The sequence below is a fragment of the Stenella coeruleoalba genome, assembly GCF_951394435.1.
Source record: "Stenella coeruleoalba genome assembly, chromosome: 8".
Taxonomy (NCBI): Eukaryota; Metazoa; Chordata; class Mammalia; order Artiodactyla; family Delphinidae; genus Stenella; species Stenella coeruleoalba.
In genome coordinates, this window is record NC_137154.1 from 65949763 (window position 1) to 65976773 (window position 27011).

Here is a 27011-nt window from a genome sequence, read left to right on the forward strand (position 1 = left end):
CCATTAGCCAGACTCATCAAGAAAAAATAGGAGAAGACTGAAATCAATAGAATTAGAAATGAAAAAGGAGAAGTAACAACTGACACTGCAGAAATACAAAAGATCATGAGAGATTACTACAAGCAACTCTGTGCCAATAAAATGGACAACCTGGAAGAAATGGACAAATTCTTAGAAAGGCACAACCTGCCAAGACTGAATCAGGAAGAAATAGAAAATATGAACAGACCAATCACAAGCACTGAAATTGAAACTGTGTTTAAAAATCTTCCAACAAGCAAAAGCCCAGGACCCGATGGCTTCACAGGCGAATTCTATCAAACATTTAGAGAAGAGTTAACACCTATCCTTCTCAAACTCTTCCAAAATATAGCAGAGGGAGGAACACTCCCAAACTCATTCTACGAGGCCACCATCACCCTGATACCAAAACCAGACAAGGATGTCACAAAGAAAGAAAACTACAGGCCAATATCACTGATGAACATAGATGCAAAAATCCTCAACAAAATACTAGCAAACAGAATCCAACAGCACATTAAACGGATCATACACCATGATCAAGTGGGGTTTATTCCAGGAATGCAAGGATTCTTCCATATACGCAAATCAATCAACGTGATACACCATATTAACAAATTGAAGGAGAAAAACCATATGATCATCTCAATAGATGCAGAGAAAGCTTTTGACAAAATTCAACACCCATTTATGATAAAAACCCTGCAGAAAGTAGGCATAGAGGGAACTTTCCTCAACATAATAAAGGCCATATATGACAAACCCACAGCCAACATTGTCCTCAATGGTGAAAAACTGAAAGCATTTCCACTAAGATCAGGAACAAGAAAAGGTTGCCCACTCTCACCACTCTTATTCAACATAGTTTTGGAAGTTTTATCCACAGCAATCAGAGAAGAAAAGGAAATAAAAGGAATCCAAATCGGAAAAGAAGAAGTAAAGCTGTCACTTTGCAGATGACATGATACTATACATAGAGAATCCTAAAGATGCTACCAGAAAACTACTAGAGCTAATGAATGAATTTGGTAAAGTAGCAGGATACAAAATTAATGCACAGAAATCTCTGGCATTCCTATACACTACAGATGAAAAATCTGAAAGTGAAATCAAGAAAACACTCCCATTTACCATTGCAACAAAAAGAATAAAATATCTAGGAATAAACCTACCTAAGGAGACAAAAGACCTGTATGCAGAAAATTATAAGACACTGATGAAAGAAATTAAAGATGATACAAATAGATGGAGAGATATACCATGTTCTTGGATTGGAAGAATCAACATTGTGAAAATGACTCTACTACCCAAAGCAATCTACAGATTCAATGCAATCCCTATCAAACTACCACTGTCATTTTTCACAGAACTAGAACAAAAAATTTAACAGTTTGTATGGAAACACAAAAGACCCCAAATAGCCAAAGCAATCTTGAGAACGAAAAACGGAGCTGGAGGAATCAGGCTTCCTGAGTTCAGACTATACTACAAAGCTACAGTAATCAAGACAGTATGGTATGGGCACAAAAACAGAAACATAGATCAATGGAACAGGATAGAAAGCCCAGAGATAAACCCACGCACATATGGTCACCTTATCTTTGATAAAGGAGGCAGGAATGTACAGTGGAGAAAGGACAGCCTCTTCAATAAGTGGTACTTGGAAAACTGGACAGCTACATGTAAAAGTATGAGATTAGATCACTCCCTAACACCATACAAAAAAATAAGCTCAAAATGGATTAAAGACCTAAATGTAAGGCCAGAAACTATAGAACTCTTAGAGGAAAACATAGGCAGGACACTCTATGACATAAATCACAGCAAGGTCCTTTTTGACCCACCTCCTAGAGGAATGGAAATAAAAACAAAAGTAAACAAATGGGACCTAATGAAACTTAAAAGCTTTTATGCAGCAAAGGAAACCATAAAGAAGACCAAAAGACAACCCTCAGAATGGGAGAAAATATTTGCAAATGAAGCAACTGACAAAGGATTAATCTCCAAAATTTATAAGCAGCTCATGCAGCTTAATAACAAAAAAACAAACAACCCAATCCAAAAATGGGCAGAAGACCTAAATTGACATTTCTCCAAAGAAGATATACAGAGTGCCAACAAACACATGAAAGAATGCTCGACATCACTAATCATTAGAGAAATGCAAATCAAAACCACAATGAGATATCATCTCACACCAGTCAGAATGGCCATCATCAAAAAATCTAGAAACAATAAATGCTGGAGAGGGTGTGGAGAAAAGGGAACCCTCTTACACTGTTGGTGGGAATGTAAATTGATATAGCCACTGTGGAGAACAGTATGGAGGTTCCTTAAAAAACTACAAATAGAACTACCATATGACCCAGGAATCCCACTACTGGGCATATACCCTGAGAAAACCATAATTCAAAAAGAGTCATGTACTAAAATGTTCATTGCAGCTCTATTTACAATAGCCCAGAGATGGAAACAACCTAAGTGTCCATCATTGGATGAATGGATAAAGAAGATGTGGCATATATATACAATGGAATATTACTCAGCCATAAAAATAAACGAAATTGAGCTATTTGTAATGAGGTGGATAGACCTAGAGTCTGTCATACAGAGTGAAGTAAGTCAGAAAGAGAGAGACAAATACCGTATGCTAACACATGTATATGGAATTTAAGAAAAAAAAATGTCATGAAAAGCCTAGGGGTGAAACAGGAATAAAGACACAGACTTACCAGAGAATGGACTTGAGGCTATGGGGAAGGGGAAGGGTAAACGGTGACAAAGCGAGATAGAGGGATGGACATATATACACTACCAAACGTAAGGTAGATAGCTAGTGGGAAGCAGCCGCATAGCACAGGGAGATCAGCTCCGTGCTTTGTGACCGCCTGGAGGGGTGGGATAGGTTGGTTGGGAGGGAGGGAAACGCAAGTGGGAAGAGATATGGGAACATATGTATATATATAACTGATTCATTTTGTTGTGAAGCTGAAACTAACATACCATTGTAAAGCAATTATACTCCAATAAAGAGGTTAAAATGAAAAAAATAAAATAATATGAATTATATTGCTATTATCATGAGTTATACTGCCCTTGGTCACTCTAGCTGGTCAAGAAGAGGTACCAGTCTCAGCTCACTGAAGGAAAAACATGAAATAATTTTAGCTTTTCCAACAACTGCCTCCAATTATAAAATTGTTGAAAACTGCTTTTTTGTTATTTTGTGTTGTTAGCAAGCCTTGGACAATACTGTAGAAGAAGGCCAGGAATGCCCTTAGCCACTGGCCATTTACCAATGCCTTCATCTGTAGGCATATGGACGTACTACACTAGCGCTTGGAGAGCACAGTACCACAGGCCTCCCTTGGGGACTGCCTGCTTCTTTGTGATGCTGGTGATCTCTGCTGATGTGGTTGTTTCCTGGTCTCTATGCACTTGGTCTGCATGTGTTTCCTTAGTGTTGTCTTCCCTTGAAGGGAGGCAAGCTTCAAAAGCTAGATCAAGTAGGTTTAGCTGCCACTCTAAGGAGTCTGAATTTTGTTTTTAAGTTTAATGAGAAAGCTTTGAAGGATTTTAATAATAACATGATCTGATTGACTCCATAGAGTTTTCTTCCTAAAGTAACAACAGGAGCAACAGTGGAGGAAGAGCCCCGCTAGGGGTCTGTTGCAGAAGTCTAGATGAGAGATGACTGTGGCTAGGATTAGATGAATACTGGTGGAGCAGCTGGATTCATGATATATTTTGATTGCAGAGCCAATAGAACTTACTGGTGGATTAGATGCAAGATGTGAAAGAAAAGGAAGAGTGAAGGGCCAGAGGTGCACCAAAAATCTACAAGACAGCTGTTAAAACCATTGCAGAAGGTGGGAGAATATCTTGGTGCTCAACTGGGGACGATGATGTGAATAAGAAGCAGATGATATAATCAGAGGGTAGTAACTTCAAAAGAGAACACCCAGTGATTTATGAAGTCAGAGCAAAGGTCCATCCTTCCTTTCTGACCCCATGAGTCCCTATGTGAATCATTCCTACTTCCCCATGAAGTGGATTTTTCTCTGGTTTTAGGACAAGGGGTATCATAAGTAAAAACAGGTGTCAGGTAAGATGGAATAGAGAAAGTGCTGTCAGAAGGAAGATCAAAAATCTGGAGAGGGCTTCGCTGGTGGCGCAGTGGTTGAGAGTCCGCCTGCCAATGCAGGGGACACGGGTTCGTGCCCCGGTCCGGGAAGATGCCACATGCCGCGGAGCGGCTAGGCCCGTGAGCCATGGCCGCTGAGCCTGCGTGTCCGGAGCCTGTGCTCCGCAACGGGAGAGGTCACAACAGTGAGAGGCCCGCGTACCGCAAAAAAAAAAAAAAAAAAAAAAAAAAATCTGGAGAGATTTATTCATAATCTAATGATAGGGAAAGTACACAGGGACTGAGGATGTAAATGAGGATAGAGGATGAGAGTGTTGGAAGAAAAAGCATGAGTGGTCCCCTGATCCTAGCACTATTACGTACAAGCTATCATGGAAAATAGGCTGAAGTTACATGTTAATTATAAGGGATGAGAAATACTGGATAGGAAAACATGGTTTAAAGGCCAAATAAATATAACTTACCAGCGCCAGGGTACCACCTGGAATGTTAGCATCATGGTACACACACCCTGTATTGATAGGAGGACATGGGTGGCAGCCCTCTCTCTGTTTTACACTTTAACTTGGCGGATCTTTTCTAATTTCTACACTTACTGTTGAGTAGAGTAATTGTGACATCAGGAGGAAATCATCCAATCATGGTTTTCTGCTTTTCTTTTAGAATTTCTTCTCACTTACTTTTATTAGTCTTTTACACTTTTCACACTACACTCCTGTCTCACTTCTCACCTGCTTTATGTGTTATGGTTCATTGTACAATATACTAACATTCTCACATCTTAAGTTTGAAACTAATTTGGGGCAGTTTTTGGACCCAGGATTTTAGAAATACTCAACTGGAATGTATTTTTTGTCATGAATCTCAGCCATCATGACATTAACTTTTCACTTTTTTGGGAAGAGAATGTTGCTATCTTGATGACCAGATCATCCTATCACCTTGTGACATCATTAATGGCATCATGTCTATATCTGTACAGTGAGCATCTAGGCGATCCCTCTTTTATGAAAGATAATGCAACATCTTCAGGGAAAATGTGAAATTTGACACTAGATATTATTTCTTCTCTATTAAATCTTAATTATTGGTATGTTTATTAAGAAACTTACATATACTGCTTTATTAGTACACAAGTCACACTTTGTTTTCCAACCTTGCTGTGACCCATTTGATAGAATTTGGACTTTGAAGTTACAAGATTGCCTCTTCTAGGATGTGAGAGGAGAAGGGAAAAAAGGATTATATAAGAACAATTTAACTTCATGAATGGAGAAGATAGTGAGATCCTGTCATGTTAGAGACTCTGAACACTGAGCAGATCAAATGTGTTAAATACTTTTACTGAGAGATTGATTTTCCAATACTAGAAGTTTCCTATACAGCTTTTAGCTTTGCAAGAAAGACTGAAAGGGGTTGGCATAAATCAAACAATGTTGCTTTGTTAAGTGTGCTTTGTACGATGCAAATATCTTCTAAGATGCTAATAATTAGAAACTGTGATAGCAGCATTCTTTTATATGCTTAATTAAGAAGATGAAATAATGACTCTGTGTCTCTATTTCTACAAAGGTGAAAGGCTTGCTGAACCAGCTAACTGGACTATTTACAATGGATTGCCAAGATCAAGATTGCAGATGCCACCTATTAAGGCAGCGACAACCTTCACATTTAAGGTAATACTGCTCCTTCTTAGAACTTCTTACATTTAATTACCTATTCAATATTTGCCTTCTCATTGTTGTAGGCTTCCTAAAGGCAAGGACCATATCTTCAGAATTTTTCACAATGTCTGGAATGCCATAGCCTCATTGAATGAACGAATAATCTAATTTTAATTTGGGAATATTGATCAAGTTGGGAACTGATCTCTTCTATTAGTCAACATATAATTAGCTATAAAAATTGAGATAGGAGTAGGAAAAAACAAATTTCACAAATAACTTAGTCATTTTTTTTTTTAACATGTATAGATGGGAGAGACCCAGAAGAATTGAGTAATTCCCCGAAATGGCCAAAACCCTCACCTTAAATACCATCTTTAGCGAAAGACAAAAGGGGGAAGTAGTTTGGGACTTCAAAGGGGAAGAAAGTAATTCACATGGAGATAGAAAGCAGATGTGTAGTAAAAAAAAAAAGTTTGCTGAGCCAGGCAGAGACAATGGGACAGAGAGGAATTTTAACAGATTTTTCCAGGTTCCTTCCAGTGTACCACACTTATTCATCCTATAGTTATCTACTTGATATCTCCATTCCTGCAACAGGTCCTCTAACTACATTCTTTTAGGCAGTTAGGAGGAAGATCAAAGTTTATTCCTGAGTCTTTGGGGCCTTGATTGTTTTCATCTAGAAATAGTACGCATGCCAAAGAGACATTTTGAGGTGGCAAATTTTGCTCTACTACAGTCCTGCCTTTGAAACTTCTTTTAAGAGATTTCACAGTCCAGAAGTTGGGTTGATAGATTGCTTTATCTCACTGAGCCAGTTTCTTAGTTCTGACAATAGGTCAGATCAGTTATTCATTTCAGGAGGCAGTGATGCAAGTGGGCTCGCAACGTTAGCCCTATAGGGTGTAAGCAATCAGGTATTTAATAAGATGCATTTCTACGGAGACAAAAGAAAAACAAATGTTAATGGTTGGAGCAAATTTTAAACCCAGTGTCTGAGTCCTGAGAGTTGCCAGTGGAGAAGATTTCTAGATCTTAAGGTTGAAGCATCTTTTGTAGTTTGAAATGTCTCTGATGATGTCATCAGGTGTTCAGGTAAACTTTCTGAGTGGCTTACAAAGTGACAGGCACAGAGATTGTCTAAACATGGGCTATTGTGGTGATCTCTCTTAAGTTTATATCAAGTTGTCAGCTTTAGTTCTAAATGATTCCAAGTCAAAAGGGGGAGAAAAATTGGAAACATTAGTTTGAACAGTTGTTGCCAAATATTTGAGGAGACTAGAAGAATTCAGAACCCAGTCCAGTTTTTAGGTGGAAGAATAAAACTTCAAAGATGATTGATAGGGCTTCCCTGGTGGCACAGTGGTTGGGAGTCCGACTGCCGATGCAGGGGACACGGGTTCGTGCCCCGGTCCGGGAAGATCCCACATGCCGCGGAGCGGCTGGGCCCATGAGCCATGGCCACTGAGCCTGCGCGTCCAGAGCCTGTGCTCCGCAACGGGAGAGGCCACAACAGTGAGAGGCCCGCGTACCGCAAAAAAAAAAAAAAAAGATGATTGATAGAACACAAATCTAATATTCATAACTGTGTATTAGAGTTTTTGCTGAAACGCATTTTTTTCTCTTTAAAATCACTCTCATTTCTACCAACGAAAGCCAAATTAAAACTAATTTGTTTGCAAAATAAGTTTAGTTTCATTAAAATTGGCCGATTATTTACTTAAGTCTAGCAAGAAGAGCAATTGAGCACATAGGCTTTTTTTTTCGCCACACAGCACAGCATGCAGGATCTTATTTCCCCAACCAGGGATCAAACCTGTGCCCCCTGCAGTGGAAGCATGGAGTCTTAACCACTGGACAACCAGGGAAGTCCCAGACTGAATTTTTAATAGCTCTCAAGGCCAGCAAGCCAGGCCAAGTATTTGCCATCACACTTGCATGTAATACTTATAGATTTGGGAGAATTTCTCTCTTCTTGAGGTTCCCAAAATATCCTGAGGTTCTTGCATCTGCCAGGAAGCGACCATTCTTACTCACCCGGTAAGGCTGCTAGGAACACTGTAAGTAAGCAAGGTACCAGGCTGGTTTTCTAAGGGGCTTTATAGCTTCATAAAATCAATCTTAGTTCCTTAAAGCTGTCTGGTCATATCTGATTCAATGCATATTCTCAAATATTGCCTTCCAGTCAAAGCCTTGTTAATGTAAACAGTGTTTCCAATTGTGCCCTGTTACAAGGAGAACAGATTATTAGTGACTTTATGTAAATACAAAGATATTATACAAAAGTATGATTTACCAAATTGCCGTGTGTCATTACACAAGAGGAAAGGTTTCCTCATATCTGAAAATGAAAGATTAAAAACCCAGTAATATTTCAAACAAAAAGTCATAAAAATTATAATAATATTCATCAGTTCATTCAATCATTAATGTAATTGATTCTTGTTGATCTTGATCTGCTGTTAGCAGTTTTAGGAAGCCATCAGTTTTTCAATTAGAGTTCTGTAATTTGTTACCCAGTTCAGTAGTATGGTCTGACAGTTATCAGAAACCTATATTTCTTCTACAAAATTTCTGAAGGAAAAACCATCAAATACATTTATCAACAATTGCAGTGCAAGAAAAAGAAACTAGACCCTTCTGGCAACTTTTTAGGAGCAAAGAAAAGTGCCTTATCTAAGATTATCCGGGTCTCAGACAATGCAGTGAAGATTGGGGGTATAACTGTTACTGAAAAAAGTTCCTGTGCCTGATACACAGTGAGGCCAAATAAACCGAAATTACAATTAGTCACAAATACAGCCCTCAAGTGTTTTTGCCCATACACATGAGTATTGTCTAAAACGTGTCTTCTCTGTAGCAGCTAGGCCCTGCCACCACTGTGCTTGGCTGGGCTCACAAATCTGTTGTAACCTGTAGCTTCCCTGTCACTTCTCTGGCTCTCCTCTCCTGCTAAGCTTTGTTTCCTGGCAGTAATCAAAACCTTCTGCCACTGTCACAGCTACTGCTGCTGCTGGAACCACCACAGCCACCTTGGTTTTGGGGTTTGGCAAAGTATTGGCCTCCACCACCATAGGGGCCAGAACTTCTGCCTCCAAAGTTTCCTCCTTTCATGGGTCCAAAATTTGAAGATTGATTGTTGTGACTGCCAAAATCATTGTAGCTTCCACCACCTCCAAAATTGCTTCCATCATTACCAAATCCATTATAGCCATCCCCACTGCCACCATATCCACCACCACCACGGCTGCTACCAAAGCCACCTTGACCACTGAAGTTTCCTCCATGACCAAAGCTGCCATTCCCACCAAAACCCCCTCCACGACCACCACCAAAGTTTCCAGAACCACTTCGACCTCTTTGGCTGGATGAGGCACTAGCCATCTGTTGCTTAGATAGGGCTTTCCTTACTTCACAGTTGTGGCCATTCACAGTGTCTGAATGACAGTCTTGTCTACAGAGTCATGGTCATCAAAGGTTACGAAAGCAAAGCCTCTCTTTTTGTCACTGCCTCGATCAGTCATGATTTCAGTCACTTCAATCTTCCCATACTGTTCAAAATAATCTCTTAGGTGATGTTCTTCAGTGTCTTCTTTAATGCCACCAGCAGCAATCTTTTTCACAGTTAAGTGAGCACCAGGTCTTTGAGAATCTTCTCTTGAGACGGCCCTCTTTGGTTCCACCACTCTTCCATCCACCGCGTGTGGCCTTGCATTCATGGCCGCATCCACCTCCTCCACAGTGGCATATGTGACAAACCCGAAGCCCCTGGAGCGCTTGGTGTTTGGATCCCTCATTACCACACAATCTGTGAGCGCTCCCCACTGCTCACAATGGCTCCTCAGACTCTCATCGGTTGTTTCAAAGCTCAAACCTCCGCTGAAGAGCTTCCGCAGCTGTTCGGGCTCTTTGGGTGACTCTGACTTAGACATGACGGCAGTGGAGGTGGGGGGAGACATCAACGATACTTACTCGGCGGCGTCCACGAGCAGAAAGGAGTAATCTACCGAACGTATCTCCCGTCAGTTTTGAGGTTATATGTGGTTAAGAAAGTAATGTGTTATCACAGAGCAGCCAGAACCAGAAATGCTGCCCAAGTGTGACCAGTTATAAATTAGTCAGAATCTGGCAGCAGGGCAATAAACAGGGAAGAAAAAGCTGCAGTCAAATGCATCTGGCAGCTCCTGGAATGAGGCTGGTAAGTAGAGTTCTTCAGGGAACAAGCAGGGACGTTTTCAGTAGTCTCCCGGAACGCAGACTTTATCCAGGATCAACAGAGTGGGCGTTGCCTGCCAGCAAGCAGAATGTGTCCTCCTCCTGCTGGGCTTCCTCTCTCCCCTCGAGGCCCCCTGGAGATCGCAGGAGCCAGGAGTTTGGGGCCGGTTTCCATTCGCCTCTGGACCCACCAGGAGAGCAGAGGCAGGGCTTTGAGGACGGTCAGCGGAGGCCACGGTCTGCCGCAACCTGGGCGTTCCCCGCGTTCCCGGGCGCGCTCTCCCTGTTCGCCCTCATTCCCGAGGCTCGCTCCGGGAGCCGGCACCTCCTGCTCAGTCCCGAGGAAGCCATGGCCAAGTCCAGGGGTCGTCTACACCTCTGGGTGTGCTTGGCTGCAGCGCTGGCATCTTTCCTGGGTGGATTTATGGTGGGTAAGTGTACCGACCCCTTCCCCGGATCCCTCCAGCCTCCCCGGAGGAAAGCGGTAGAGCCTGGGGCTGAAGAGCTGGGCTGCGCGCTGGGCGCCGGGCCGGCTGAGCTCCTTGAATTTCAGCCCAACCGGAAACTGAGTGGAATGCATTTCGGCCTTCCTAATAAAGTGTGCCAGAAATTCAAATTCATTAAATGCTCGCTGAGTTCAGGGTACTGTTAAGGGCTGTTAAGACAATTTAGAGTTGTCACTATCCGCAGGGGTCAAAAAGATGATTTCATTTCCAAGACCATTAATGAGTCAAAACTTTCAACTGCCCTTCTGTCATCATTTATTACATAAATATTTGTCGAATGCTCCCTGTGTGTCAGGCACTGTGCTATGAACTTAACCCCTATGGGAGAACAAGAAAGGTAAAGACCCGTGCCTTGATGCATAACTCATGGGAAAGTGAAAAGAATAGCCCTCACCTAAAACTCGTTTAACCAACTCAAAGTTACACATCAGAATTTGAAGGTTTTCTGCATTTGGTATGAATTTTTTTGTAAAGCTCACCATGATCTGTTTCTTAGGTAAGGGCTTTTTTTTTTTCCTTCTTCCCCTTTGGCTTCTAGTTCTTATAAAAGTCAAAAGCAATTTCTTGTGTATGTAGTATGTTTATGTGTATGTATTCTCCTCCCAGGCTGGCTTAGTAAGCCTCTCAAAGAAACAGCCACTTCAGGGGACACTCACCAAAATCTAAGGTGGAAACTGGTGTCTGAGATGAAAGCTGAAAATATTAAATCATTTCTTCGGTAAGTTTGTTTCATATACTTGATCTTAAAAATAGTGTTTAAAATATTGCAGAGTGAGAACTGTATGCAAACTGATTTTATTCATGTGGGCAACCTTTGTGTGAAATTATATGATATCACATTAATGTGATACCACATCATGGTAGTTTAAATGTTCCTTTATTCCACTCTTGGAGTCAAATCTACTTGAATGTTGAAGGAGCCTTTCTTCCCCAACTTCATCTGCAGAAAAAGTATCTGGTTACTTTATTAAGAGATGTTTCAGCTTCATGTACTTTGGACTGCATGTACTTTGGACTGCAGCTCAATGTTATTCTTTGTTCTCCGTGCCTGGGTTTAATCAGGAATTTTATTTAAATGTCATATTCTGCCAGGAAGAGGAAGATGGTTGTAAACTCTGATTTAGAGGAAAGGAGATTAAAGTTTCAGATTCTGTCCACTACAAATTAAACCTTTATCCCGTGTTGCAAATTTAAGTAACACAAATAGGACAAAGTGAAAGCAAAAGGATCAGTGCAAACCCACCAGTCTCTTGGCAAGAGGAGGAGTGACATTCATCCAGGGGAGTGATTATGAATTCCTTGAAGGCAGTTATGACATTTATTTCTATATTCCGACTCTTTCAAAGGAGTATCACTAAAAAAAATTTATTGAATCATAATTTACGTAAAATAAACTGCATCCATATAACGCCTATGATTTGAGAGTATTGACAGATGCACAATATACTCAGCAAACCACCTCCTCAATTAAGATACAGAAAATTTACATCATGCCTTTGCAGTTTATTCCTCCCTTCAACTCCCTTCCTTTGGACTCCTTTATATTTTCTAGAACTTTATATAAATAGAATCATACAGTATGTGCTGTTTTGTGTCTTTCACTCAGCATAATGAATGATTTTGGAATTCATCCAGGTTGTTGCATGTATCTGTAGTTTATTGCTTTTTATTGCTGAGTAGTATTCTATTGAATGGAGAGACTCCAACATGTAGTTGATGGATCTGGGGTTGTTTTTAGTTTTTCATTATTGTGCACAAAGTTGCTATGAGCATATGTTTACATATGATTTCATTTCTTTTTGAATGGCTGTGTTGGATGATAAGCACGTGTTTAACTTTTTGAGAAAATGGCAAACAGGTTTCAAAAGTGGTTGTACCATTTTACATTCCTAACTAGTATTGTCAGTTGTTTTCATTTTAACCATTTTAGTGGGTGTGTACTAGTATCTCATTGTGGTTTTAATTTGCGTTTTCTTTTTTTTTTTAACACCTTTATTAGAGTATAATTGCTTTACAATGGTGTGTTAGTTTCTGCTGTATAACAAAGTGAATCAGCTATACATATACATATATCCCCATATCTCCTCCCTCTTGCGTCTCCCTCCCAACATCCCTATCCCACCCCTCTTCTCATGCACTTATTGGACATTTGTATATCTTGTTTTATAGGGTCTCTGTTCACTTTTTTAAAATTTTTAAATTGTTTTGATTTATTATTGAGTATAGGAGTTCTTTCTTTATACATTCTTTTGTCAGACATTTTTGTGAATATTTTCTTCTGTTCTATGGTTGGCTTTTTTTGTTTTCCTAGTGGAGTTTTTGAAGGGCAGAGATATTTAATTTCGATAAACTCCAGTTGAACAATTTTTGTCTTATGTTTCATACTCTGTGTCCTATCTAGGCCTATGAGAAGTTGTGAAGATTTTCTTATATTATTTTTTTTTAGAAGTTTTGTAATTTTAGTTTGCACATTTAGGTCAATGATCCACTTCAAGTTAATTTTTGTGTGTGGTATGATGTAAGAGTTGATGATTTTTTAAATACAATTATTTAATTATTCCTGCAAGATTTGTTTAAAAACTTTTCTTTCCCTGTTGAATTGCCTTGGTACTTGGTCCAAAATCACTTGACCATAAATCCATGGCCTGTTTTTTTGATTTTATATTTTCTTCTATTGATCTATTAATCTATATATCTCAGTACCACACTATCTGGTTTAGTCTAGCTTAATAGTAAGTCTGAAAATCAGGTAGAGTTAATCCTACAAATTTTTCTTTTTAAAAATTGCTTTGACTGTTTTAAGTCATTTGCATATCCAAATAAATTTTAGAATCAACTTCTCAATTCCTACCAAAAAAAAAAAGCCTGCTGGAACTTTGATTAAAATTGCATTGAATCTGTAGATAAATTTGGAAGAGTCTTTCAGTCTCTTCATTCATCATAGGGATGTACTACAGTTTAACTTTTCACCCACTGAGGGACATTTGTTTTGCTTCCACTTGTTGGCTATTATGAATAAAGCTGCCATTAACATCCATGTACAGCTTTTATGTAATCATAGGTTTTCATTTTTCTGGGATAAGTACCCCCGAGTGAAAATTGCTTGTTTGTAGGAAAAGTACACTTTTAGTTGTTGAAGAATCTGCCAAACTATAGTATGGCTATATCATTTTATATTTTTCATTGGAATTATTACTCTTTTTAATTTTACCCATTCTGACAGGTACATAGAGATACCTTATTATGGTTTTAATTTGCATTCCCTAGTACCTAATGATATTGAACATCTTTTCCTGTGCTTATTCACCATCTGTATACCATCTGCAGTGAAATGTCTGTTCATGCCTTTGACCTATTCACTATTTGGATACTTTTTTTTTTTCTACTGAGCTTTGAGGTTTCTTTATATTTTCTATATACAAGTTTTTTGTTGGCTTTGTGGTGTACAGATATTTTTCCTAGTCTGTTATTTGTCTTTTCACACCTTAACTGGGTTGTTTGCACATCAGAAGTGTTTAATTTTAATAAGGTCTAATTTATCAATTTTTCATTCTATAGATCACGCTCTTGGGTTCATGTCTAAGAACTTTTTGTCTAGCCCTAGATCCCTTTTCTCCTCTTTTTACCCCCAAATTTTATAGTTTACATTTTACAATATATTTTGTGATTCATTTTAGAGTTAATTTTTGTATAAGGTGTAATGCTTGGTTGAGGGTCATTCTTTTTTTACCTGTAGATGTCCAGTTGCTCTAGCCCCATTTGTTGAAAGGCTATCCATTGCTTTTGCTCCTTTGTCAGTAATCATTTGGGCATATCTGTGTGAGTCTCTTTGAGTTCTCTGATGCTCTGCTGATCTATGTGTCTACTCCCTGCCAGTACCATGTTGTCTTGATTACTGAAGTTATGTAGTAAGCCTTAACAATGCATAGGATGATTCATCCCACTTTATTTTTCTATATCATTTGCTATTCATATAAAATATAGAATAAATATATCTATATCTAGAAAAATCCTTGATGAGATTTTGATAAGAATTGCTTTAATCTTACAGAGCAATTTAGGGGCACTTCGCAGTTTTACTATGTCTCGACTTTCCATCCATGATTATGGTAAGTCTCTACAATTATTTAGGTCTTCCTTTAACAACATTTTGCAATTTTCAGGATGCAGATCTTGTATATGTATTGTTACCTTTATATTGAAGTATTTCATTTTCTTTGCAGCAGATGTAAAATCATATTGTGTTTAATTTCAGTTTTCACATTTTTGTTGCTAGTATATAGAAATACTGTTGATTTTGCATTCTGTGGCTTGTCTAAACTCATGTGTTAGTTCTAGGAGTTTTTGTAGATTCATTAGGATTTACTTTCTATGTAGAAAATCAGGCCATCTTCAAACAGGGACCATTTTATTTCTCTGTTTTCAAACTGTATGCCATATATATATATATATATATATATATGGTCCTTATTGTGCTGATTGTAGTTCCAGTACTGCATTGAATAAAAGTGATGAGAGCAAACATTCTTTCCCTATGTCTGATCTTAGTGGGAAAGCATTCAGAGTTTCCCCATTAAGTGTGATGTTATATGTAGATTTTTTGTAGATATTCTTTACTGATTAAGGAAATGTCCCTCTATTCCAAGATTGCTAAGAGGTTTGTTGTTTTTTTTAAAATCATGAATGGATATTAAATATTGTGTCAACTGGAAAAGAGAAAAAAGCACAACATGAGAGAGCTGTGAGTTCACTGTTATTTGGGGACTTACAGAAGACTATACCCAGGAGACATTCTCTCAGATAGCTCTGCAGAACTTCTCCCAAGAGGTGGAGGTGGGGATGGGTGGAAGTCCAGGTCCATATATATATGATTTTAGTGAAGGGGGTGCATGCAGTCAAGCGCACATCTTGGTACGCGGTTGCTACTAGTAACAAGAAGGTTGCTGCTAGTCACAAGGAGCAGATACCTCCGTTAATAATTTTAGTGCTTTTCTATGTATGAGAAGATACAAGAAATTGGGTAAATAAAATTTTCTCCTGAAAATATCTAACTATCTGCAGGCCTGTTCTGCCAGTTTTTCCCAGAGCATAGGGTATCTCATTCCTGATCTCCACCCTGAATTCCTTTCAGAGTGTGTTGGAGATCAGCAAATGCAGTGGCTGAGCTAATCCTTGTAGAGCCAGATGGCCAGTGACACACTTTAGTTGGAAGTTGTAAAATGGTTTTGCTCCCAAAATCTTGGCTCCCTGTACATCAATGCTGAGATGAGATACAGAGGCAGAGTTTTGGAGGAAAAAGAAAGGGTGGCTTTATTATTTGCCAGGCCAAGAGGGGAACACAGCAGGCTAGCACCTCAGGAACTGTGTCCCTCTCCCTGGGGAATAGGGAGAGGTCTTATAGTCAGGGCTCCTGGTCAGGGGTATGTGATAAGGATCTAGGCAGTAACAGTCCTGCATTCTTCTTTCTTCTGCAGAGTTTCAAAAGGGTGGGGTTGCTGACAAGATTAGGGTGTGTGCAGGGCCTCAGGTGGTTTCCTGGCTGCTCCTCCTTTGATTTGCAACTGTTGGAAGGTCGTGGAGGCTGGAGTCTTGCCTACAAGAAATGGTAGACAAAAAGGCCTCCGTGCCTGGAAGCCCGTAGGGCCCCGCTCAGTTTCAGTTTTTCTGCAACAATTTATATGATCATATAACTTTTCTTGTTTTCTGCTTTAGCGGATTACTATGGTGATTCCTTTATTTCTTCACTGACTTTTTGGGGGGATCAAATTCTGTCAAGAATAGTGTTACAATCTCCTCCAGGAATGTGAAATTGTCTATTTCCCCCATTAATTCTGTTAATTTTTGCATTATGTATTATGAAACTCATTTATTAGACATATACACATTAATATTATGTCTTCAAGACAGAACTAACCTTTTATCTTTGTGAGATGTTCTTTATCTTTGGTAATAATCTCTATATTTAAGCATATTTTATTTGGTATAAGTTAAGCCACATCAGCTTTCTTATACTCACATTTGCATGATATGTATTCTTCCATCCAGTTGCTTTTAAAATGTACCCTCTATAGAGAGCATGTAATCGCCACTTGCTATTTTATTAATTTTGGAATCTGTGCCTTTTAATTTGAACATTTAGTCTGGTAACATATAATGTAACTTGATATGGTTAAACTTAGGCCAACCCCTTTACTGTTCTCTGTTTGCTCCCTTTATTTCTGTTCCTTTACTTCTCATTTTCTGCTTTTTTTTTTTTTTGGTAGTGGGGAGAGTATTTGAAATTTTATTTCATTTCAATTTATCTTTTGGCTATACCTCTTTGCATTGATTCTTTTTTCTTTTCTAGTAGTTACTCTAGAGATTACATTATACTTGTCTAACATTTCACTATATTTTTAATGTTACTACTGTACAATTTAACATGAAATGCAGAAAACTCACATTTCTATATGTCCATTTACCATCTTTCTATCGTCCTTTATATGATAGTTGTTGAAATTATCATATACACATACAATGTAAACCTAACAAAACAATGTTATAATTTTTTTCTTTGAACAGTTATACCTATTGAAAGGCAATTAAGAGTTAAATATCTGAGAAATGTAAAATATTATTTTTTATTGTTTCCAGTATCTTTATTTGTTTCTGAAAATTTAGGTTATCCTGTAGTATATCTATTTAGTCTGAGTAACTTTCTTAAGCATTTCCTGTAATGTCGGGTCTGGTGTTGACAAATTCTCTTAGTTTTCCTTTGTCTGTAAAACACTTATTTCATCTTAATTCTTGAAGAAAATTTTTCTTGGATATAGAATTCTGAGATCACCTTGTTTTTTCTCCTTTCAGAGCTTTAAATATTTTTTTTTTTACTGTCATCTGGCTGGTAGTGGCATCCGGTGAGCAGGCCACGGTTATTTAAGTTATAGAACATATATCATTTTTGTCTTTAATTTTCAGCAGTTTAATATGTGCCTAGGCATAGTTTTCTTCAATGTATTCTATTTAAGTCTCTCTGAGCTTTTTTTTTTTTTTGCGGTACGCGGGTCCCTCACTGTTGTGGTCTCTCCCGTTGCGGAGCACAGGCTCCGGACGCGCAGGCTCAGTGGCCATGGCTCACAGGTCCAGCCGCTCCGCGGCATGTGGGATCTTCCTGGACCGGGGCACGAACCTGCGTCCCCTGCATCTGCAGGTGGACTCTCAATCACTGTGCCACCACGGAAGCCCCTCTCTGAGCTTTTATTCTTTTATTTTTGGCCACACCACATGGCATGCAGGATCTTAGTTCCCCAACCAGGGATCTTTCACTACTTTAGGAACGCTACTTTTTGTTCTTTCTTTCTTTCACTACTTTAGGAACGCTACTTTTCACTACTTTAGGAACGCTACTTTTTGTTCTTTCTTTCTTTTTTTTTGAAATATTTATTTATTTTTTTGTTTCTTTATTTATTTGGCTGCTCCGTGTCTCAGTTGCGGCATGCAGGATCTTTTAGTTGCAGCATGCGGACTTCTTAGTTGTGCACACGAACTCCCAGTTGCTGCATGCATGTGAGATCTAGTTCCCCAACCAGGGATCGAACCTGGGCCCCCCACACTGGGAGTGTGGAGTCCTACCCACTGGACCACCAGGGAAGTCCCCTGTTCACTATTTCTTGAAAATTTTCTGCAGCATTCTTTCTCTTCTCTCCTTTTGAGACTCCAATTAAACCCTAGAATCAAATGAACAAGGTGAAGTTCATATGGTGTAGTATATTTCCTCCCCATCTGTCCTGTGATTTGAGGTGATCACAAAGTTCAATCTTACTTTTGATGGATGAACTATAGCAAGCTGAAGTAGAGGAATGAAAACAGCTATACTCTTTCTTAGAAATTTGAGCTGATTTATGACTGAGGCACACAGGTATCAGGAAAGCTTAATCAAAATGTCTGTTTTGAGGTGCTTGTTTGGAGATATAGGAAAAGAAATCTATAGGCAGTAGGGTGGATGTCATTTGAAGAAAGACTCATTCTATATTTCTCATGCAATACATGAAAATAGCCAATTGTCTTATCAAGTAAGACAGAATGCTTATATTTAAAAATGTGGGGAATTCCCTGGTGGTCCAGTGGTTAGGACTCAGTGCTTTCACTGCCGTGGCCCGGGTTCAATCCCTGGTCAGGGAACTAAGGTCCTGCAAGCTGCTCAGAGTGGCCAAAAAAATAAATAAAATAAAACAAAATAAAAATTTGTAAAAGACCAGGTAAAATGTAAACACTGTTGAACTGCAGCATATCATAAAGTGTCCAGAAGAAATTACCTAGAAAATTATCAATACATGAGGTGCCAGAAGCAAAACTTGGTGATGCTCTTGACCAAACATTAAAATTTATGTCTTTATTTTCTCTCTCCTTTGCTTTAATGTATAATATAGCATAAGGTGATAAGTTATGTATGAATAGTTTGCATGATGTCATCTTGTTAGAGTTGGCTTTTCTTTTCTTTACATCCAACTGAAGACAGAAGTTGCATACCAAGAATGATGACAAGAATCGAGGTAGAGTGAAATGCGTTGAATTAGGAGCCCAAGACTTTAGTGAGTGAAGAGGGAGTGATCCACATTTTTGACAGCACCTAGAAGGCATAGTAGGTGGTGACTTTTGGTATGAGTTTTAAAAGAGTTGTTATTTTTGAGAGAAGATAAAGGAAAAATATTTGAAAGAGCCCATGGAGAGTAAGCAGGACTCCTCCTCAATGATCATCTGGGCCTGAGGTATGTGGAAGCATGAGCAGGGTCTCCCGAAGAAACCAGTTAAGGCAAAGAAGTCAAGTAAACATTCAGGAACGGGCAGAGGAAATAGAATTGATTGATTATAGAATAGAGATTTATGACCAGTGAAAGAGTCTCCCAGGGAAAGGAAGGTTTCAAGATTGGTTTAAAGGGATTAATGTAGTGGGAAAAAGTTGATTTTCTCCCCAGCCACTTCCTTTTTGACAGAGCCTCAACTGCTCATGTTCGCACTCCTTAAGGGGGACCTGTGTTCAGTGAGGGTTACCTTCCATCCAGCCCAAGAATCTGGTCTATAATCCAATCATTATAACTTCCTTCTGACAAGGGTTAGTTGGAGAAGGGGTATATGACCCTATTATCCCTGATGAAATGGGAGAAAAATTTAGCTGAGATCCTCTACAAAAAGTTTTCCTTTGTTGAAAGAAACACAAAAAAGGAAATAGCTTTTCTTGTTTGTACTTGCTTCTCCTGAATGTTGCAGCATGAATATATGATGCCTGGAGCTGCAGTGTCCCACTTGGGACCATAAAGAGAAATTCAGTAAAGTTATTCCCTGTTGCTTTTTGTTTTTTGCACTTCTGTCTTTCATTTCAGTGGGTTGCCTAAAAGATGGGAGGCAAAACTTCATGGTTAATTCTCCATCTTAAATGAAGGAAATATACTTATTTTTTTGCTAATTGTAAGAATATTATTTGCTCACTACAGAAAATAAAACAATAATGAATTATATGAAGTAGAATTTTATTTTTAAAATAAATTTATTTATTTATTTGTTTTTATTTTTGGCTGTGTTGGGTCTTCGTTGCTGAGCGCGGGCTTTCTCTAGTTGTGGCGAGCGGGGGCTACTCTCTTCGTTGCGGTGTGCGGTCTTCTCATTGTTGTGGCTTCTCTTGTTGCGGAGTACGGGCTCTAGGCCCGCGGGCTTCAGTAGTTGTGGCATGTGGGCTCAGTAGTTGTGGCACGTGGGCTCAGTAGTTGTGGCTTGTGGGCTGTAGAGCACCGGATCAGTAGTTGTGGCGCACGGGCTTAGTTGCTCCGTGGCACGTGGGATCTTCCCGGGCCAGGGATCAAACCCATGTCCCCTGCATTGGCAGGTGGATTCTTAACCACTGCACCACCAGGGAAGCCCTGAAGTAGAATTTTAAATATCCCTAGCCTCAGTGGTTTTACTATGCATGTAAAATAACTTCTGTCTACAAACACATTAGTATTTTTTTACAAATATTGTTCAATATTAAATATCAGTAACTTGCAGCTTTGACTTAATGATATAGAAGTGGAAAGCTTCACAGAGGAGAATATGCTTGAAGAGTCCTAATGGATGATTAATAGCTTACAGGTGGGGAAGGTGAATGACTAGCAGTGGTGATACAGGGAGATTCATGTAAATAGGATGATATTTATGTCTGAGAGAAGATCTTGTGCAAAGGCTAACAATGGTGGTCATTTTAGGAGACCAATTAACATATTAAATGATATAGAGTGAAGAAGTTTATAAGGTGAGTGGTGGGAAATGAAGCTGGAAAGGTGAAACAGTGGATTAGTTGAAAAAGGGCGCAGATGCCATGCCTAGTGTGAACTTTATAATGTAGAAGATAGAAGGGTTTTAAAAGCAGTTGATCAAAATGATCAGATGAATGATTTAAAAATAACACAATTTCTCAAGGTCAGACAACTGCAACTTTCAGATGCCAGCCCTGGCATTTAATACTTAGGAAATTATGGACAAGGTATTTAACTACTCTCTGTTTCCTTATTTGCAAAACGGGGACAATGGCAGAAGGGTGGTGAGGATTGAATGAGAAAGCCCAGGTGAAATACCTGTTCCAGTTCCTGGCATATAGTAAGTTTTCAATAAGTACTGGTTTTTCTTTACTGTCTGTCTTTTTTGGTTGTACTATGGTTGATTAAAAAAACAATCTACGAAAGTATCATTACCCTACTTATGGAGGGAGAGGGTTTGGGAAACTTTTAAAATATTATTTACCTCAAGCCAAGTGAATTTCATTCAGAACTATGTCTGTGAAATCATTTAACTGTTCCAAATCATTTAGACTCAGAACCTAGAGAACATTGCTCACATTCAGTTCAACAAACCTGTATTGTGTAATTCCTGGGTAACAGGCCAGTGTTGAGCATTAGGGAATATACAAATAAAAATGCATGGACTCTAGCTTCAATGAGATAAATAGACAACTGCGTACAATAGCATGAAAACATCAGTAGAAATGTATGTTAACAAGACTGCCCAACTGGTCTCTGGCAAACATTATGATCTGTTTTTCAGAATGTCCTCACTTCCTGTTAAGCAGCAAGAAGTTAGCACCACTGATGTAGACGCATGCCATCCTTCCAGCATGTTTTCTCATACCTGAACCTCTGCTGATTGAATGTGTTCACCATGGGATGTGTTCTTTTCTGTGGGAACATAGTGTGAAAACTGCAGTTACACACAAATATTTAAAAACTGGCATATCTAGAAAGCTCTAGCTGGGTTTTTTATATCCCTGTTATAGAAATGATAACTTAATGCCTAAACCATGAGTTATGCATCTAGAATAGTTCTTAGGTACATTTTCTGAATATAGTCTTTAACTCCTTTTATTTTCATTTTAGTTCTTTTACAGAGCTACCTCATCTGGCAGGAACAGAACAAAATTTGCTGCTGGCCAAGAAAATCCAAACCCAGTGGAAGAAATCTGGACTTGATTCAGCCAAGTTGGTTCATTATGATGTTCTCCTGTCTTACCCTAATGAGACAAATGCCAACTACATATCAATCACGGATGAACATGGAAATGAGGTGATTGTTTTACAATATTGTGTTACTTTCAGGTGTATAGCAAAGTGATTTAGTTTTTTTTTAATATATATATATTTTTAGATTATTTTCCATTATAGGTTATTATAAGATATTGAATATTGTTCCCTGTGTTATACAGTAAATCTTTGTTGCTTATCTACTTTATATATAGTAGTGTGTATCTGTTAATCCCATACTCCTATTTTATCCCTCCCCCTCTTCCCTCTTTGGTAATCATAAGTTTATTTTCTATGTCTGTGAGTCTTTCTCTTTTGTATATAGATTCACTTATATTATTTTTTAGATTCCACATATAGGTGATATCATATATTTGTCTTCCTCTTTCTGACTTACTTCACTTAGCATGATATTCTCTAGGTCTACCCATGTTGCTGCAAATGGCAATTTCATTCTTTTTTATGGCTGAGTAATATTCCATTGTATATATAAACCACATCTTATTAAAACAACCATCTGTTGATGGGCACTTGGGTTGTTTCCATGTCTTGGCTATTGTAAATAGTGAACATTTGGGTGTATGTACCTTTTTGAATTAGATTTTTTGTCTTTTTTGGATATATGCCCAGGAGTAGGATTGCTGAATCATATGGTAGCTATATTTTTAGTTTTTTAAGGAACCTCCATACTGTTCTCCATAGTGGCTGTACCAACTTAACATTCCCACTAACAGTGTAGGGGGGTTCCCTTTTCTCCACACCTTTTCCAGCATTTGTTTTTTTAAAATTTCTTTGAAGTATAGTTGATTTACAATGCTATGCCAATCTCTGCTTTACAGCAAAGTGACTCAGTTATACACATAAAGACATTCTTTTTTTTATATTCTTTTCCATTATGGTTTTTTCAAGCATATGTTTTTTGTAGACTTCTTGATGATAGCCATTCTTACCACTGTGAGGTGATACCTCATCGTGGTTTCCATTTACATTTCTCTGATGGTTAGCAATGTTGAGCATCTTTTCCTGTGTCTGTTTGACATCTGTATGTCTTCTTTGGAGAAGTGTCTATTTAGGTCTTTTGCCCACAAAATGCATTATTCCTTAATAGCAATCTGAAATAATTCTAACTTCATGTGTTTCAATTCTTGCTAGATTTTCAATACATCATACCATGAGCCACCACCAGATGGATATGAGGATGTTAAAAATATTGTACCACCCTATAATGCCTTTTCACCGCAGGGCACACCAGAGGTAAAATAAAAGACATTTTTTATTCAACTGTTTAAATCTTTTTTAAAGAAACCTATGTAGAGGACTAAAACCAAGATTAGGTGGATCATACACGCTAATTCATACTTTGAGGTTTGATGCTATATACAGCCTTCCTAAAAATAATTTTTAAAAAAGAAAAAGAAAAAACTAAAGAAAATAAATACATGAAAATTGGACCCTGATAAGCAGATGCCGCTCTTTGAAATAATTAAGAAACTGCTGAACATGTCTTTAATTCAGTAATGACAGTAGATGGTTTTCAAGCTTTTTTCCTTTGTTCATAGTCTGACTTTGTTATAGATTTATAGATCTGAATTTATAAATCATACCACAGAAATTCTTAAATTAATACCATGGTTGGAAATCAAACATAGTTAGGATTTTAAAAATTACTTTTATTTATCCTATTTCCCATGGCTCAGGATATGCTAATAATTTCCTCAAGACAGAGCACACTGTCTAAAATGTTTTACATACTGTCTTGTTTTTTTTTAAACTTTCAGGATACTGAAATATTTTTAAAGACTTCTACAGAATTAGCATGGATCTGTTTATTAAGCCCAAGGCAGGAAAGATAACTTTTGATGATGCAGTATTGCAGAGCAAACTTATTCTTTGGTTTTCTTTTTAATTATAGCAGTATTATGTATTTTTTGTTTTATTTTTGTTTTCCTACAGGGGGAGCTTGTATATGTGAACTACGCTCGTACTGAAGACTTTTTCAAACTAGAAAGAGAGATGAATATCAACTGCACTGGAAAAATTGTTATTGCAAGATATGGGAAAATCTTCAGAGGAAATAAAGTATTGTGTTATTTGCTTTTCTAGAGGGAAAAAGACAGGATATAACCTGTGAATATAAATGATCAGCTTGCATTATGGTTTCCAAAATTGCTATATATATATACACACACACACATATATATATATGTAAATTTGCTATTTTCGTGGTTGCACAGAAAATCCTGGTTTATTTTTGAGGTTTTTTTGTTTGTTTTTTTGCTACCTCACATATCTAGAAAGGGAAATTATTCTTAATAGTTTTATTACCAAAGCAATGTTATTTTTTATTTAATTGAAGAAATTCTGTATAACCTAAAAAATGAAAATCTCCCATGTATTACTCAATTTCATTGCCCAGACATAATCAATCTTAACAGGTCTTTCCAGGCCTATGAAATATGAATATATTATATGAATATAAGTATTCTCCATATACTCATATTGCATAAATTTTTTTTTACAAAGAGGGCATTAGATACTATATATTGTATAACTTTATTTTTTCTCTCAATAATAACTCAAGGGTATTCTTCCATGTCAACACATTGAGAGTTGTATAATAAAGTGGTTAAGAGTAAGCTAGATCCATACAACCTGGGTTCTGATCTGGTCTGGGCCCCCTATTCTCTAGATCTTTTCCTGTGAGCAAGTTAGTTAACCTCTCTGTGCCAGTGTTTCCTCATATATGAAATAGGAATGCTAATAATAACACTAATCTCTTAGAATCCACAGTAGGATTAATCGACTTTAGGTTTGACAGCGCTTAGGATGGTTACCGGTACTTAGTAATTTCTCGGTAACTGCTTATCAAGTAAATACCTCATTACTTTAGATGGCTATGTAGTATTTCACAGAATTGATAAGCAGTTTATTTAACCATTGCTCTGTTGACAGATCCTTGGCTTGTCTTAAATTTGTTACTATTAAAATAATTATATTGTTGGCATCTTTGTCCATATGTACTTGAACATTCGTGTGAAGATTTTTGTAATATAGATTCATTCCTAGAAGTTGAATGACTAAATCGTAATGCACAGTTGACTCTTGAACAACACAGATTTGAACTGCATGGGTCCACATATACGTGGATATTTTTCAATAATAAGTAGTACAATACTACATGGTTGGACGTTAGTTAAACCCGCGGATGCAGAGGAATGGCGGATACAGAGGGCCAACTATAAGTTATTCTTGGATTAACCCTGCATTGTTCAAGGGTCAATTGTATATTATTTCAAAAGTTTGATGGGCATCATTGAGTTGTGCCAGATTTTATTCTTTCTAATATAAAAGAGTGCTTTCTGAATACTGGAAAGTGTTTAAGTTGACTGATAGTTATCTATCATTCGCTATAATACTTCTGGTAATAAAGAATTCAGTATCTTACAGGAGAGATTTTCCTATTTGTGGTCAGTTTGAATTGTTAGAAAAAATGTTTACAAAACACTATGGGCAATGTTTCACACACTATGTTCTGTGTAGAATTTTATGTTTTATGTTATGTTATTTATTTTTTGACCACACGGCGTGGCGTGTGGTATCTTAGCTCCCCAACCAGGGATTGACCCCGGGCCCTCTGCGGTGAGACTGCAGAGTGTTAACAGTGGACCGCCAGGGACTTCACCTGTGTAGAATTTTAAATTAGTTTAGTTCCACAAATATTTACATCATGCTTACTCTATGATGTACTAAATGTTGGAGGGTAGATAGTTAAAAATGAGTAAGACAGGGTCCCATTCTCAAAAACAGCCTCAATGTAGTAGGGGAGAAAGATGTTTAAAACGTATTTTATAATGCTTTAATCCATCTTGTAATATAATTATATACAAAATATAGAAGACGTACCAAGAAGGGAGACATTAATTTTGCAGTTTTAGTGATAATAGGAATGCTTCACAGAAAAGGCAATAACTTGTTTGGAGTTATGTTGAATAATGAGAGTTGTTAAGTCTACCAAGACAGAAATTGTATTCAAGGCAAAGAGAACTGAATGTGTAACAGTGTGATGATAAAAGTGTGTAAATTTCCTTATGTCATTAAATTGATTTGTTCTTAGATTTGTAAATCAGTCATTTTCCATTTCTACATTATGGATTGCACATTGCTCCTGTAGGTTAAAAATGCCATGTTAGCAAGAGCCAAAGGAATCATCTTGTACTCAGATCCAGCTGACTACTCTGCCCCTGGGGTACAGCCATACCCAAAAGGATGGAACCTTCCTGGAACTGCAGCCCAGAGAGGGAATGTGTTAAACTTGAATGGTGCTGGTGACCCGCTCACTCCAGGCTATCCAGCTAAAGGTAATAGATAAGCCTGTTATGGTCCACTCATTTTTGCAAAAATATTACTTGCCCTTATAGAAGGCATAAAAGCAAGCAAGCATCTATAGAATAACATTAAAACTGTGTGCAATTATATCTTGGATTGCTATTGCTAGGAATTCAAAAGCATTTTCCTTTTATTTCAGTTTTAAATTTTCATGAAGTGAGGACATGGAGAGGGGAAGGGGTCAGTTCAATTCTCTCTCTACCTTTAGTAGAGGTTCAGAAACACAGATTCTTATGTCCAAAGTAATATTACTCTTACCAAACCAGAACTTAGGGTTTCTGAATTGTCTAACGATTTTATTCTTCTGTAGATCATGTATTTCTATTTTTAAAAATACCAATGGATTTTTTGTGTTATTTAATATGTGAAATGTGAAAAGTTTTGACATCTGCATAACCATATCCACAATCAAGATAATGAACATATCCATTACCCAAAAAAGTTTCCTCTCATCTTTTTGTACAGCCTTCCTCTCAACCCTACCCGCTCCCTGCCAATCCCTAGGAAATCATTGATTTTCTTTCTGTCAGTATAGTTATTTTGAGAT

At 37.9% G+C, this 27011-nt stretch overlaps 1 protein-coding gene and 1 pseudogene across 5 annotated transcripts in view; one reads left to right on the forward strand and one right to left on the reverse strand.

Annotated features, from left to right (window-relative positions):
• Positions 1-5817: 5817 nt before the first annotated feature.
• NAALAD2 (N-acetylated alpha-linked acidic dipeptidase 2) overlaps positions 5818-27011 on the forward strand; it is a 62834-nt gene continuing 41640 nt past the window's right edge. Inside the window, exons 1-6 of one of the 4 annotated variants that reach the window (XM_079930594.1) lie at positions 5818-5841; positions 11160-11271; positions 21935-22121; positions 23231-23332; positions 24032-24157; positions 26250-26436. In XM_079930594.1, coding sequence (XP_079786720.1) covers positions 11240-11271; positions 21935-22121; positions 23231-23332; positions 24032-24157; positions 26250-26436 — 634 coding nt within the window. In that variant the 5' untranslated portion in view covers positions 5818-5841; positions 11160-11239. Of the gene's footprint in view, positions 5842-10126; positions 10479-11159; positions 11272-21934; positions 22122-23230; positions 23333-24031; positions 24158-26249; positions 26437-27011 lie in introns of those variants that run through there. The other 3 variants (XM_079930595.1, XR_013829576.1, XM_079930593.1) reach the window with 3 other exon arrangements.
• On the reverse strand, positions 8809-9779 carry LOC307191017 (heterogeneous nuclear ribonucleoprotein A1-like; annotated as a pseudogene). Its single transcript has one exon. The product of its transcript is annotated as a heterogeneous nuclear ribonucleoprotein A1-like (transcript).